Raw genomic sequence first — 14,751 nt, forward strand, 5'->3', positions numbered from 1 at the left:
ATCAGACACAGTTTACCGACCTGTCACAAAGTTTAGAGAAAGTTTCCCGACCTTACGTAGAAACATAGAAATATGGAAGAGTAGGAGTAGGCTATTCGGCCCTTCGAGTCTGCACCGCCATTCAATACGATCATGGCTGTCATCCAAACTCAGTACCCTGTTCCCGCTTTCTCCCCGTATCCCTTGGTCCCTTTAGCCCTAAGAACGATATCTAACTCTTTCTTGAATATATTTAATGATTGGCCTCAACTGCTTTCTGTGGAAGAGAATTCCACAGGTTCACCACTCTCTGGGTGAAGAAATCCTTCCTCATCTCAGCCCTAAATGGCTTACCCCTTATCCTTAGACTGTGACCCCTGGTCCTGGACTCCTCTGCCATCGGGAACATCCTTCCTGCATCTAGTTTGTCCAGTCCTGTTAGAATTTTGTAGGTTTCTATGAGATCCCCTCTCATTCATCTAAACTCTAGCGAATACAAGCCTAATTGACTCAATCTCTCTTCGTACGTCAGTCCTGCCATCCCAGGAATCAGTCTGGTGAACCTTTGCTGCACTCCCTCCATTACAAGAACATCCTCAGATAAGGAGACCAAAACTGCACACAATACACTAGATGTGGTCTCACACTTGTATAACTGCAGCAAGACATCCTTGCTCCTGTGCTCAAATCCTCTCACTATGAAGGCCAACATACCATTTGCCTTCTTAACTGCCTGCTGCACCTGCATGCTTACTTTCCGCGACTGGTGCACAAGGACACCCATGTCTCACTGCACCTCCCTCTTTCCCAATCTATCACCGTTCAGATAATAATCTGCCTTCCTGTTTTTGCCACCAAAGTGGATAATCTCACATTTATCCTCATTATACTGCATCTGCCATGTTTTTGCCCAGTCACTCAACCTGTCCAAATCACACTGGAGCTTCTCTGCATCCTTCTCACAGCTCTCACTCCCACCCAGTTTTGTGTCGTCTGCAAACTTGGATATATTACATTTAATTCCCTCATCTATATCATTAATATATATTGTGAATATTGATACTTTATTATTATAAGAAAATTATAATACTGCTCCCTGCGGTACCCCATGAGTCACTGCCTGCCACTCAGAAAAAGACCTGTTTATTCCTACTCTTTATTTCCTGTCTGCCAACCAGTTCTCTATCCATGTCAGTGCCTTACCCCCAATCCCATGTGCTTTAATTTTGCACGCTAATCTCTTATGTGGGACCTTATCGAAAGCCTTCTAAAAGTCCAAATACACCACATCACTGGTTTTCCCTTATCTATTCTACTAGTTACATCCTCAAAAAAGTCCAGTAGATTTGTCCAGCATGATTTCCCTTTTATAAATCCATGTTGACTTTGTCCGATCCTGTCATTGTTTTCCAAGTGCTCTGCTATTACATCTTTTATAGTGGACTCTAGCATTTTCCCCACTACTGATGTTAGGCTAACCAGTCTATAATTCCCTGTTTTCTCTCTACCTCCTTTTTTAAATAGTGGGGTTACATTAGCTACCCTCCGATCCATTGGAAATGTTCCAGAGTCTATAGAATTTTGAATTCTACTATTTCTTACTGTGACTTTACCAACATTAGAGACAGTTTACCAACATCACTGTGACTTTACCAATACTAGAAACAGTTTACTGACCACCCTGTAACTTCAACAAGTTTACCAATGGTTTACTGACCTCACTATAACTTAACCAGCTTTAGAGACAGTTTCCCAACTTCACTGTGACTTTACCAATGCTAGTGACAATTTACCAACCTTAATGTAACTTTTCCAACTTTAGAGACAGTTTACTGACCTTACTGTGAGTTTACCAAGATGGAGACAGTTTACCCATCTCACTGTAACTTTACGAAGTTTGGAGATAGCTTCCTGACCTCACTGTGACCTTACCAACATTAGAGACAGTTTACCAACATCACTAACTTTACCAATACGAGAGACAGTTTACTGACCTCACTTTAACTTTACCAACATTGTAAATAGTTTACTGACAGCCTGTAACTTTACCAACTTTAGAGACAGTTTACCAAACCCACTGAAACTTTACCAATACTAGTAACAATTTACTAACCTCACTGTAACTTTAACAGTACTAGAGACAATTTACCAACATCATTGTGACTTTACCAATACTAGTGACTGTTTACCAACTGCTCTGTAACTTTACCAGTTTTCGAGACAGTTTACTGACCTCACTGTGACTTTATCAAGTTTATAGACAGTTTAGTGACCTCACTGTGACTTTACCAATACCAAGACTGGGAACTGAACATTCAAGGATATTCTTCATTTCGGAAGGATAGGCAAAAAGGAAAAGGAGGTGGGGTAACACTCTTAATAAGGGACGAGATCAGTACATTAGTGAGAGAGGATCTTAGATCAAAGGATCAAGATGTAGAATCAGTTTGGGTGGAGCTAAGAAACAGCAAGAGGCAGCAAGCATTGGTGGGAGTTGTTTATAGGCCACCAAACAGTAGTGGTAGTGTTGGACACAGTATAAATCAGGAAATTAGAGGTGCATGAAACATGGGTAATACAGTAGTAATGGGGATGTCAATTTACATATAGACTGGGTAAATCTAATCACTAATGCTATGGAGGATGAGTTCCTGGAGTATGTAGGAGATGTGTTTCTGGAGCAGTACATTGAAGAACCAATTGGGGATCGGGCTATTTTAGATTTAGTATTATGTAAGGATAAAGGGATAATTAACAACCTTGCTGTAAAGGAGCCTTTGGGAAATAGTGACCATAATATGATAGAATTTTACATTAAGTTTGAAAGTGATATCGTTCATTCTGAAACTAGGGTCTTAAATCTAAACAAAGGCAACTGTGAAGATCTGAGGGGCAAGTTGGCTATGCTGGATTGGGAAAATACTAACTTCACTGTGACTTTACAAAGTTTACAGTCAGTTTATCAACTTCACAAATCTTTAAAGCTGGCATGACTGGTTAACAAAGCAGTTAATAAAGCATATGAAATCCTTGGCTTTATAAATAGAGGATAAAAGCCAGGAAATTATGCTTAACCTATATAAAACATTAGTTTAGCCCCATCTGGAGTATTGTGTCCAATTGTGGGCACCACATGTTAAGAAGAATGTGATGACTTTAGAGAGTTTATAGAAGAGATTTATTAGAAAGGTTCCAGGGATGAGCGATTACAGTAACATGGATAGACTGGAGAAACTGGGGTTGTTCGCCTTAGAGGAGAGAAGGCTAAGAGGAGACTTGATAATCATGTAGAGTTTACATAGCATAAAGGGGAGCTGTTTCTAGTGGCTGAAGGATCGATGACCAGAGGGCACAAATTAAAGGTGATTATCAAAAGAACTAGACACGACATGAGGAAAAACTTTTTTACACAACGAGTGTTTAGGATTTGGAATGCACTGCCTGATAGGGTGGTGAATGCAGATTCAATAGTAGCCTTCAAAAGGGAAATGGCTAAATACTTGAAGGAGAAAAAATTTCAAATATGGGGAAAGCGCAGGGGAGTGGGACTAACTGGATTGCTCTTCAAAAGTGCTGACACAGACTCAACAGGTCGAATGGTCTCCTTCTGTGCTGTACTATTCTATGACAATACATTCTAAGACTTTGAAGAGGAAATGGAGGTTGATAATGGGGCAGTTATTTGCCAGGATGGAAGGATCAAGGTTTTTATGAGGAGTGTATGAGGATAGCAGAATTGAAAGGAAGGAGGATAGTCCTAGGGGAGAAGGAACCATTTACAATATTAGCTAACATGGGGGCCAGGAAGGGTAGTTGGGTAGTCAGCAGTGTATTGGAATAAGGTTAAGAGAGTAAGTAGGAGGAGGGTCTCATGGATAAGGTGATCTCAGAAAGAGCCTGGAGTACATGGGAGAGAATCCAGAGAATGATGTAAGTTCAGCGCTCAGGCAGGGGAATCTTGGGAAAACCATGGCTGAAAGGGAAAAGAGAAGGGAGGGTGCAGCAGAGGCAGCTGAATGAATGCTGTCAGTCTTAATGACATCTTTGTTGATAAGAGCTTCACATGCTTGTTGGAGGTAAGGATGTAAGGGGCAGGGTAGAATGGTGGAGGGAGACAGTTGGTAGTGGGGAAAAGACACTGGGGGCTATCTTTGCACTCCAGGATGATTGTGGAGTAGTGAACAGTTTAGCAAAGGAGAGTAGGGTCTGATAATGCTTGATATAGTCCAGCCAGATCTGTTAATGAATGGCTAAACCAGTTGTGCACCGTAAACATTCAAGGCTGCACCATTTGGACTTAATGGAGTGAACGTGGTGGTCATACCAGAAGAAATGAACAGGAAAAAATACAAATAAACCTACCAATCTTCATTGATAAATAAACCTTTTAAATTTGTATCTTTTTTGTTCACAAAGGCCTATTACAATTTATTATCATAAATAACAACATCATTGGTTTCAGAAATGTGCAGACCTCATTATAGACAGAGACTATAGATTAATTATAAGAAAATAAAATGTTTTTTCTACCAATGCACTAAAACTGGACTGATACTTCGTAGGAGGAAGTTGGCAGAAAGTGAAGACTTGCCAATCTGGATTCCTCTGGAAACTAAAACAGGGCAATTAGAATAGTGAAAGGCCTGTTTGGCTGCTATGGCATTGAAAATGAGTGCAAGTGCTGTCCTTGGCAAATACAACTTGAGTGATCTACAGGAATTGCTCACCACCGCCTCCTGCAGCTGGCTACAGTCCACTGACGAGTTTCACTTTCCAGTAGAGTACCCCAAAGGACTCACAAACCAAATGAAAGACTTCAGCTATCCCAATGCTGTAATTCTAGTTCCAGTGGTACCAGATGCTCCTTTGAATTATAAAGAAGTCCAACAAATTCTAAGAGAATTGGTGATGGGTATTTATATTCTGAACCAAGTTCCAATTATTTATTTAGATGGCAACTATGATTGCAGTACCACATGTCTTCTGTCACCAGCTTATCATGACACTCGAATTGGGCAGATTTTGATAAACGTGGACTACAATATGAAAGCACTTTGGCATGGAGCCTACATGCCAACAGAAAAAAGAAAGCGATTTTCAGAAGTGTGGCGCTCCAATCTGGCTGTAGATGTCAATGGAAGTCCAAAAGCAAAAGAAGATATACTTTCTGAATTTCTTAAAGCAGGTGAAGTTCTATGAAACATTACACTTGTTAAACAAATTTATTTTTGTCAAGCAACACTAGATTATCTGTAGCAGGTAAACATGGAAATATTAACTGCTATTGATACCTTTGAAGAGTAGATACAATAGTTGTGCAGTGTTGTAATTTGGAAATATAGAGGTACTTTGTGACATAGTTGGACACAAGCTCAGATTCAGCCTAGACTGATGGTTTCCACTTGTCTGCTAGCTGCATGGATGCTATATGAAGTGAGTTTGGGCTTGTCAACCCAGAATCCACACAAAAAATAGCATCAAAGGCAGGATTTTCCTGTGGGCTTCAGGACCCCACCATCAGGCTCAAATGGGGGTCAGAAGCCTACACTGTGTGGGAAACAGTCACTCATCTATAATTTTCCCCGAATTGGCCAATTAATGACAGAGGGCAGACTCACTATCCAATTAAGGACAGTGGGTGGGCTCTCAAAGCTGCAGGACCAATAGGAGGCCCTTCAGCTTGAAAATAGTGGCAGGATGCAGGTATGTGAGAGAGAGGGCACCCCAAAATAGAGATGTCCTTTCAAATTTAAAATTAAAAAAAGGCCTTTGCATCCAGGCCACCATTATGGGCTGGGGGGGTGGGGTTGGTGGGGAGCCCCAAGGCAGGGCAGCCTGCGACTGCTACTGAACCCAGGCAGGCAAAAAGGGCCTCTAAGGTCTGCAGCTGGGCGACCACCCCGAGGCAGCTGTACTTCCCCCACCACCCCCCCACCAACCCCCTCTCTACCTGCAGGGACATGGAGGCTGTCTGGAAAATCCCAGTCGGCCTCCAACAACAGGCCTCAATAAACTTTAATTGGTTCAGTTGACTAGCTGCCGCTTGTGACCCCCACCCACCCCCCCCCCCCACCCCTTCCCCTGCAGTGGCCAAATTACCTTATTGTATTGCAATTTCTATGAGTTCTATGGTCCTAATTATTAATGTAAATTATATTTCTAATAAAGAATTTATTCCTTGTAATATAGGTCTTGTAGATATTTCAACAGATCCCGACTTTGAAGGAATCTATAGTGCTGATGTATACCTTGATCCAACATATGATCCCAACAGTTGTATGGCAATGCAGTTATTTATGCAACATGTGAACAACATTTTACTGCAAATCAACCCTCACATCACCTGTGTTAAACAGCATCAAAATTTGTTCATGTATGATGCAGCTTACACCCTTAGTAATGCTGTAAGACTTACAGAAGAAGAAATTGATCTAGTGACCTACCAGAAACTACAGCAGAGGCTGATTCTCCAGCAGAAACTTATTGAGAAGTATCTGGCGAGGAAAGCAGAGGTCCACACAAACATCACGTACCTCAAGCTAATTGCTTTCCTAATACCTTTTCTTATTGCGCTGAAGGGGAAGAGGAAAGTTCCAGATCTGAGCAGGCTCCTACCTCCATTTTCTGGTAAAGGTTATAATTAATAACAGCTTGTTTGATAACTTCTGCAAACTAATATATAACATTAGACATAGGAGTGCCTCTTTTAAGAAGTAGAAAATTAAAACATATGTTTTTTTTAATTCATTCGTGGGATGTAGGCATCGCTGTTTAAGCCAGCATTTATTGTCCATCCCAAGTTGCCCTTGAACTGAGTGCCTTGCTCAGCTATTTCAGAGGGCATTTATGAGTCAACCACATTGCTCTGGGTCTGGAGTCGCATGTAGGCCAGACCAGGTAAGGATGGCAGTCATCCTTCCTGAAAGGAATCAGATGGGTTTCTACAACAATCCTTTTTAATGTACTTTTACAGTGCGTTTTTGTTCCTAAATCATTTGTAGGACTAGAATAAAGGGAAAGCGCTCAATTAACATGAACATTAAAAGATAAAATTGCCAAAACACTCCAGATTATTGATTATAGTAATTCATTTTTGAGTCAACTTTAACCTCTTAGTTGTCCCAGAGTCCCTTCTAAATTGTGTACCTCTTTTCTGTTAGAAATTGGTAGAGGGACTTTATAGCCAGGTCAACAAAAGGTGTGTGGTGAGAGAAACAAAGTTAACATTTCAGGTTGATGACCCTTCATCAGAACTTCTGACAAAGAGTCATCAACTTGAAACATTGGGTTGGATTTGATGCAGGAGGTGGGGCTCCCGGTGCCTGGCTGAAAAGTCGCGAGGAGCACACCTCAGCATTTTTTTCTGACCCCCGGAGCGATCCTAGTTCTTTTGGGGTCAGGTTTAAGGAGGCAGGATCCCCGTCCCTTTAAACACTTAATAGGGACAGGGATCCCACCCCCGAGAGCTGCCGGCCAATCACAGGGCCAGCAGCTCATCAGTATTGGCAGAGCTACTGGGAACAGTAGCCACTGCCAGCACTGCAGAAGCCTTGGCCCCAGGCATGGTACTGGAACCCCAGAGAAGAGGTAGGTGAGGCAAGGTCGCTGGGGCCAGTCTGGAAGGCCCTGGCGAGGGGGTTAGGGAATTGCCGTTCGGTCCAGTGGGAAGGATGTCCCGGGGGATACATTTCTTCCCGGTGGGGGTCCTCCTTGGGCCACAAATTTCCCACGAAGGAGGGACCCCCCCAAACCCGCAAGGAGGCTGCCTCATTTTCCAAGGCACCCTCCCCGTGCAACAGAGGCATCCCCCTCCCCCCCCCACCCCCACCACTGCTGCTGGTAAGATCCTAGCGGTGTCATGAGTTCTTTGTGTTATCTTAAGCAACACAATGAGGTACATGGATTCCAGGTCATTGAAGATCCCTGGAGGGTTTATTAACAGTTAAATTAGTATGTATAATACAGAGCAAACTATATACAGAACCTTTGCCCAGGGTGTTACAGTGCAGAGAAACTATGGCTTCTAGTCACATGACTACATGCTGGTACTTTATTCTTTAGCATATAGCGATCATACAACATCCCCTTTCTTTCCAAAGATAAGACTTGTATGTTACAAGTAAAAACACATAGGCCGGGATTTCACTTTGGGCAGATAGGAGCCGGTCACCGACTGAAAAGTTGGTGGCGAACACGCTTCCACCTCGCCTGGGGATCCAACCCGCATTTTATGGGTCCCCAGGCTTTAAGTGTTCATAGGCGAGACTTCCACCTGCTTGAGGGAGGAAGTCCCTCCTCATTGAGTTGCCGGCCAAGCAGCAGGCCGGCATCTCTTAGTCCCAACAGAGCCACCGGGAGCAGTGGCCACTGTTGGGGCTGCAGCCCAGCCAAAGAGATGGTGGCGGGAAGACAGGTAGGTTTTGGTTGCCCCGCAGGGGGTAATCGGTTGGGCCCCGGCGAGGCAAGGGTGGGCGGTTGGGGGGAAGGGGGGTGTGTTGGGTGCTGAAAATAGTTGGGGTAGCGGGGGCGGCATTCAATCGGGCACCCTGCGCCCGATGAGCAGGCCCGCTTCTCCCCACTTACGGGATGCTGAGAAGCCACGATTTTCCCAGGCGACTTTTCCTGGCTCCAGGACACCCGCTTGCCATGCGTAAAATCCACGTGGAGGCGGGCAAAGGCCCTTAAGTGGCCGTTAAGTGACCACTTAAGGGCCTTGATTGGCCTGGGGCGGGTGGGCAGTTTTTCACCCCCCCCCCCCCCACCCTATGTAAAGGTAGGCGAGAGCGAGTTGGGGGAGCCTCCCGCTGCATTGTACACCACCTGCACCCACCCCCTCCCCCGCCATCTGGCTCATTGGGGTGGCATAAAATTCTGGCCATAATATTGTATAATATCATGCAGTGAGAGATGAAGAGCTGTACTCACTGTTAATGCTCTTGTGAGGTCATTGAACCTCTCCCTACACTGAAGACAGGTGCTGGGGTTGATGCTGCTGACACTGATGCTATCAACCAGCTTTGTGCAGGCCTGCACAATTGTAGCCCTGGGGATGCTTTAACAGGTTCTGTGGAACAGTACCAAGCTTTCTTGCCCTGACCTTCTCTATGATAACATCAAGGAAGTATCAGAAAAACTAGGAACTACCCTCCAACTCATCTGTCAAATTTCCATTTGTCTTATTTGCAGCAGTATGAGAATGAAATTGGACTTTAGGGAATGCAACCTTGCTTTTGGAGGTGTATTACTTTCAGAATGGGTGTGACAAGGTACGATATAGGAAACTATTAGTGAAGATTAAGATTGGAGAATTTTTGGAATTAGGTGAGGGGTACCAAATTAGATTTAAAAACTGGTTAGAAATAAAGGAATAAGACTTGAGGACAGCTTTTCAGAGTAGATGGATATGAGTAGTGATGGCGGCAGTGTTCTGTCCTAAGACTGCTTCTTTTCAATATTTGCATGAATGATTTAAATATATGGCGGAGGGAATGTTGGCCACATTTGAAGATGATACTAAAATAGGAGACAGAGTAAATAATTTTGAGGACCAAAGGAAGTTGTTAGGGAGTATTGATAAGATGGGGGAATGAGCAAAAATATGACAAATTGAATTCAATGTCAGTAGGTGCAATGTGGTACATTTTGATTTTGGAAAGTAATAATGATACTTGGAGCAGAGAGATTTGGGGTTCAGATTCACAAGACATTGGCCCAGATTGTATGGTAAGAATAATGCTGAGGCTATTAGTGCTCATCATTATTAAGAAGTAAATTGACCAGCAACTTCCAGCATCTGCATATGCACAGTTAAATGTGGAAATCAGAAAGTTTCTGACCCGGTTGCCCTGCTCCTCCAGAAGCTACACAATATCACTATCTCGCAGAGACTCGCTATTGAAATACTTGGAAGGGTGTGAATTTGCAGTACTTACCCAATAGATAGCCACTAAATACACACCAGTTAAAAGGTTAGGGCTTGTCCATTCAATGATAAGTGCATTTTTAATGGCGTAATAAGTTGTAATTATAGCCAAACAATCTCTCTTTTACAAGCCTGGAGTCTCATTCCTTCAGATTTAATTTATGTTTGGAGAACTTACAAAATTAAAATAATGTTTTTTACTTTTATTTTCTGTCTCTTTGTCTCTCTCGCTCTCTTAATCCTATCTTTCTTTCCCTCTTTCACTTTCAGAGTATGATGTAACATTGAATTAAATATTCTAATATATACTTCCGGGTTTAGACTCTGGGGCCGTGAAATTGGATAGGGCACAGAAGTTGCCACAGAGATTGTGATGAGAGATTACACTCCGCCCGTTGCTTCAGATGCAGGCAACACTCAAACTTTGTGCTGCCTGCCAATTTAAATGATTGTGCATCTAGCTAGTCCTAAGCACGCTGTTGAGTAGCTGCATGTCTCAGCAAGGGGTGCAACTACTACTTCACTACTTGAAGCCAGCATCTACCTTTTAAGGGGAGGTGCGTTGTGGCTGAAGCAAATGCTGGTAGTCTTTATAAAAGTGATTATGAGCTGGGGAACACTCAATAATGTCATTCATCCTCCTATGACTGCCAATCCACCAGAGACCTTGCTGTTGCCTGTCAGCCATACCGAGTTAGTGCAGTCTGAAGCTGGCCCTTCTAGGCCAGAGCTGCTTAAGGTTGTCCTGCAAAGTTATCTGCAGCATGCTCCACTAAAAGTCAGCAGCCTTCCATCAGCCGTGCTGCAGGCACTGGGGTAGCACTGTGTAGGAACACTAGGACAGGCAAAGGCACATGGAAGACAGATACTAAGAGAATGCACAAGAGTGATTAGTTGACATTTGCATGCATTATGGCATGGTTTGATTTATAAATTTGGTTTGGAATGTTTATTTTGGGGTGGCTTTTATTTTCACATTGTGGTCAAGTAGCCATTGTAATGGTCAAGTAGTTGCTGTGATGGTCAGTTATGAGGGAATGTAAGTGTGGGGCTGTTGAATGGGGGATTGGGGTTGCAGTTGAATGTGTTGATCATGGACAGCGTGGCCAGGAAGCGGCAGTGTTGGGTGCTTCCTCCTCCTCCTCAGCTGGTTGCCGTATACCTATTGGTAAGGCTGTGCCCTCTGAAATGCTGTAGTCCAAGGGGGATGCATACTAGTGCATTCATGACTGGAAGCAAGAGGTTTATGCAGAATCCTTGAAGTCAGGACAAAATCCTTCAGCACATGCCACGCCACTCAGTGGTGAGGTTTTGCAGCATGCAACAGACCACGATGAATCTTGGCATGCACTCTGCAGAGTACTGCAGGACTCCTCCTGAGTGGTCCAGGCAGCGGAAGTGTTGTTTAAGCATCCCAATGGTCTGCTGGATGATGTGTCATATAGTAGCATGTCTTTTGTTATCTGCATGCTGCCCACGTGTGCATGGGTTGTGTACCAGAGTCATGAGCCATGTCAACAAAGGATATTCCTTGCCGCCCTGTAGCCACCCCCTGGTTTCTCAACTGTGGCTTAAATGCAGGTGGCAGGGCAGACTGCTGCAGAATGAAGGCACCATGACTCTTGCCAGGATACCAGGCATTGACCTGCATGATTCATTGCTTATGGTCACACCCCAGGTGGACATTAAAGGAGTGTCAGCCCTTTTGGTTGTAATATATCTCGGAATTGGCATGCGGCGTCCGCCCCAGGGAGAAGTCTGCAATCTTCATGAAGTCATGTGTCCCCTCCACCTACTTCTCTTTAAAGTGTTCTCTTGGAATATAAAGGCTCAGTGACATTCCTTATGTAACAGTGCACAGCAAACTGGGAGATGTTGCAAATATCATATGTTCTAGCCTACAAAGAGCCAGATGCATAATAATGCATGCCTGCAGTCATTGCTTCACAGCCACTGGAAGTACTGTCCTTGCTCATTTCTGGGACTGTAGTTGTGGCTGCAGTCTGTGTCAGATTTCTGTGAGGAAGTCTTTAGTGAGGGAGAGATGTCTGACACACTGATCCTCGCTGAGGTTCAGGTATGAGAATTGCTCTCTGACTCCCTGGGCAGATATGGCCTCCTGCTGAGAACTCTGCTCCCGTTGCCTCTTCCAATAGCTTGTACTGCTCTGTGTCGCCCCCTGAAATGCTGTAGTCCAAGGGGGATGCATACTAGTGCATTCATGACTGGAAGCAAGAGGTTTGTGCAGAACCCTTGACGTCAGGACAAGATCCTTCAGCAGCACATGCCACACCATTCACTGTAAACGTTAGCGACTTTAAACGGCTCCAGAAACCACCGAGCACTTCTACACCAACAGTAGTAGAAATCAATCAGTAACCAACCTGAAAGTAGTTGATGATCCCTCTAAATAGTGATGATGGGGTTTTCCTTCTGCTGATTAGCATGTTTAGCTGTGCCATGTTAAGAGAGGGCACTGGTTGGAGAGTTTAGCTCCAAAATGGCAGAGATTGTGTCAAATCAGCATTACATGTGGTCATTCCCTGCGTGAGCATGCTAATACCCTCACCAAAATCACTTCCATTGCAGCTCACACCAGAAGTGTGCATGCAGGCTGCAGATGTCATTCTGGATGCAAAAGGACACTTGTAGCGCCAAAAAAACAGACGCTAAGGAGTTGAATTTCTCAATAAGGATTCTTCAATCTGATTGGTTAAGGAGGCACACCATTGCTTCCCTTGTTCATACAGATTCCAGATTCCCTGCAGCGAGCTTGCATTGTTCTGTCTCTAATAACCGCAAATTGAAGTGCAAACACCCACAGAAATTCTCTGGCCAAATTAAATGAATGGTGAGAGCCATTCATACACTGTCTGAACCATTAAAAGTAGCACCTCAAATGGATAAGGTAATTAAAAATTTACAAATATAAAGAAAGACTTGCACAATTGGAGCTATTTTCATCAGACCACAGGAAATTATAGAGGTGTTTAAAATTATCAAACAATAGGACAAAGTAGATGGAATTGAACTGTTTCCAGTGGTTGAAAGGTCCAGAACAAGAATATATAGATATCAGATTAATGTAAGAGATTTACACATAGGCTACAGAATGCATTAGTAGAGTATGGGAGTTAAGCTGAGACCATGTTGACTTTTAAGAATAGGTTAGATAGGTGATTTACAGAAAAGGGGAATAAAAGGAATGTAGGAACAGAGTGGACAAATTGGATTAGGACTGCTGTTCATGTTGGAGATAATTCCAACGCAGATTGGGTAGGTCGAATTTCTAAGTAATGCTTTGTAATGTAAGTAAATTTGGAACTTCTAAGTTTTTTTCGGAAGTGCTGAAAGTGTTGTGTTCATAAATTAATTATATAGCTTGGTGCACTATAATGGAACTTGGTCTAAAATTAAAGAAGGCCTGTTCCCTGTGCATCTTCAAGTGCGGGGGATATCCTTAATAAAAAAACTCAACATAACTAAGATACAAGGTGGCAGTTCACATAGGAGGAGGCATCTTCAAAGTAAGTCAGCACTGGGAAGCATTAAATTGGAAAACTATATGCTTTTGTAGTACAATTTTAGGCATAATTTGCCACAATTTGATAAGCAAGCCAGAAACCACATGCGACTCGGGCGGCACAGTGGTTAGCACCGCAGCCTCACAACTCCAGCGACCCGGGTTCGGTTCTGGGTACTGCCTGTGCGGAGTTTGCAAATTCTCCCTGTGACCTCGTGGGTTTCCGCCGGGTGCTCCGGTTTCCTCCCACAGCCAAAGACTTGCAGGTTGATAGGTAAATTGGCCATTGTAAATTGCCCCGAGTGTAGGTAGGTGGTAGAAGAATGATGGGGATGTGGTAGGGAATATAGGAATAGTGTAGGATTAGTATAAATGGGTGGTTGTTGGTCGGCACAGACTCGGTGGGCCGAAGGGCCTGTTTCAGTACTGTATCTCTATGACTATGACTATGATTTAGACACATATTTCCACGTACACTTCACGTAGTTTGGGATAATTTACAGGTGAATTATACTTTGGTCTATCAAAAAGCTAATCACAGTATTAACTTTAGATGTTTACAGTCTGCTTCTGCATCGCTAGATCAGTATATTATTAATATTTTTATGTTTCACTTATTATGGTAGAGAGGTAGGTTGAAACAGGGGTCAAAATACACAAGCCTTAGGTCACCAAAATATTATTTAGTCTCCAAAACTTTAAGTATGAAAGTTAAGCCGATTTTTCACCATGTCCAATCTCCTTTCCACTGAAATTCACACAATAATAGTTCAAACTCTATTTGGAGACTCATTTCCTAGTCTCACTGTCACTTTTAATTTGTTTGAAATTTAAAACCTTGACAATGCTTTCCAAGTCAATGGAAAATAAAAACAGATGCAGTGAAAAATTGGCTACAGATTCGCTACAAGCCTGTTTTGTGCTGCTGGCGTAGACAAATTTTGCCCCTTCAATTTCAGCCTGATAAAAATGTGCTTGAGGAAAGTTGATTTTCTTTTTTATGACTCCCCATATGCACCAGTGCCAGAGTTTTATGGAAAGAAAAATGAATAAAGACCCATAATGACAGATTTCTGCTCCATTTACACATCGGGATGAATTTTACGCTGCCCCAGTGGGTAGGATGGTGGCGTGGGGGCGGATGGGGGCGGCGTAAAATTGAGTGGGAGGCTCCGGGAGGCCTTCCTGCCCCGCTCCCACTTCTGGCCAACTTTACGGCGGTTGGGTGGTGGGAGGAACGGTCCACCCGCCCGAGGTAAGAGCCCTTGCCCGCCTCCACGGGTATTTTACCTGTGGCAAGCAAGCGTGCTGAGGGCGTGAAAGGCCG

At 43.6% G+C, this 14,751-nt stretch overlaps 1 protein-coding gene across 1 annotated transcript in view; it reads left to right on the forward strand.

Moving 5' to 3' along the window:
• The first annotated feature begins 4,635 nt into the window (after positions 1-4,635).
• ankar (ankyrin and armadillo repeat containing) overlaps positions 4,636-14,751 on the forward strand; it is a 255,424-nt gene continuing 245,308 nt past the window's right edge. The window contains exons 1-2 of the mRNA XM_068036280.1: positions 4,636-5,164; positions 6,169-6,606. Coding sequence (XP_067892381.1) covers positions 4,636-5,164; positions 6,169-6,606 — 967 coding nt within the window. The remainder of the gene's footprint in view (positions 5,165-6,168; positions 6,607-14,751) is intronic.

This window comes from Heterodontus francisci, chromosome 7 (assembly GCF_036365525.1).
Source record: "Heterodontus francisci isolate sHetFra1 chromosome 7, sHetFra1.hap1, whole genome shotgun sequence".
NCBI classification, from domain to species: domain Eukaryota; kingdom Metazoa; phylum Chordata; class Chondrichthyes; order Heterodontiformes; family Heterodontidae; genus Heterodontus; species Heterodontus francisci.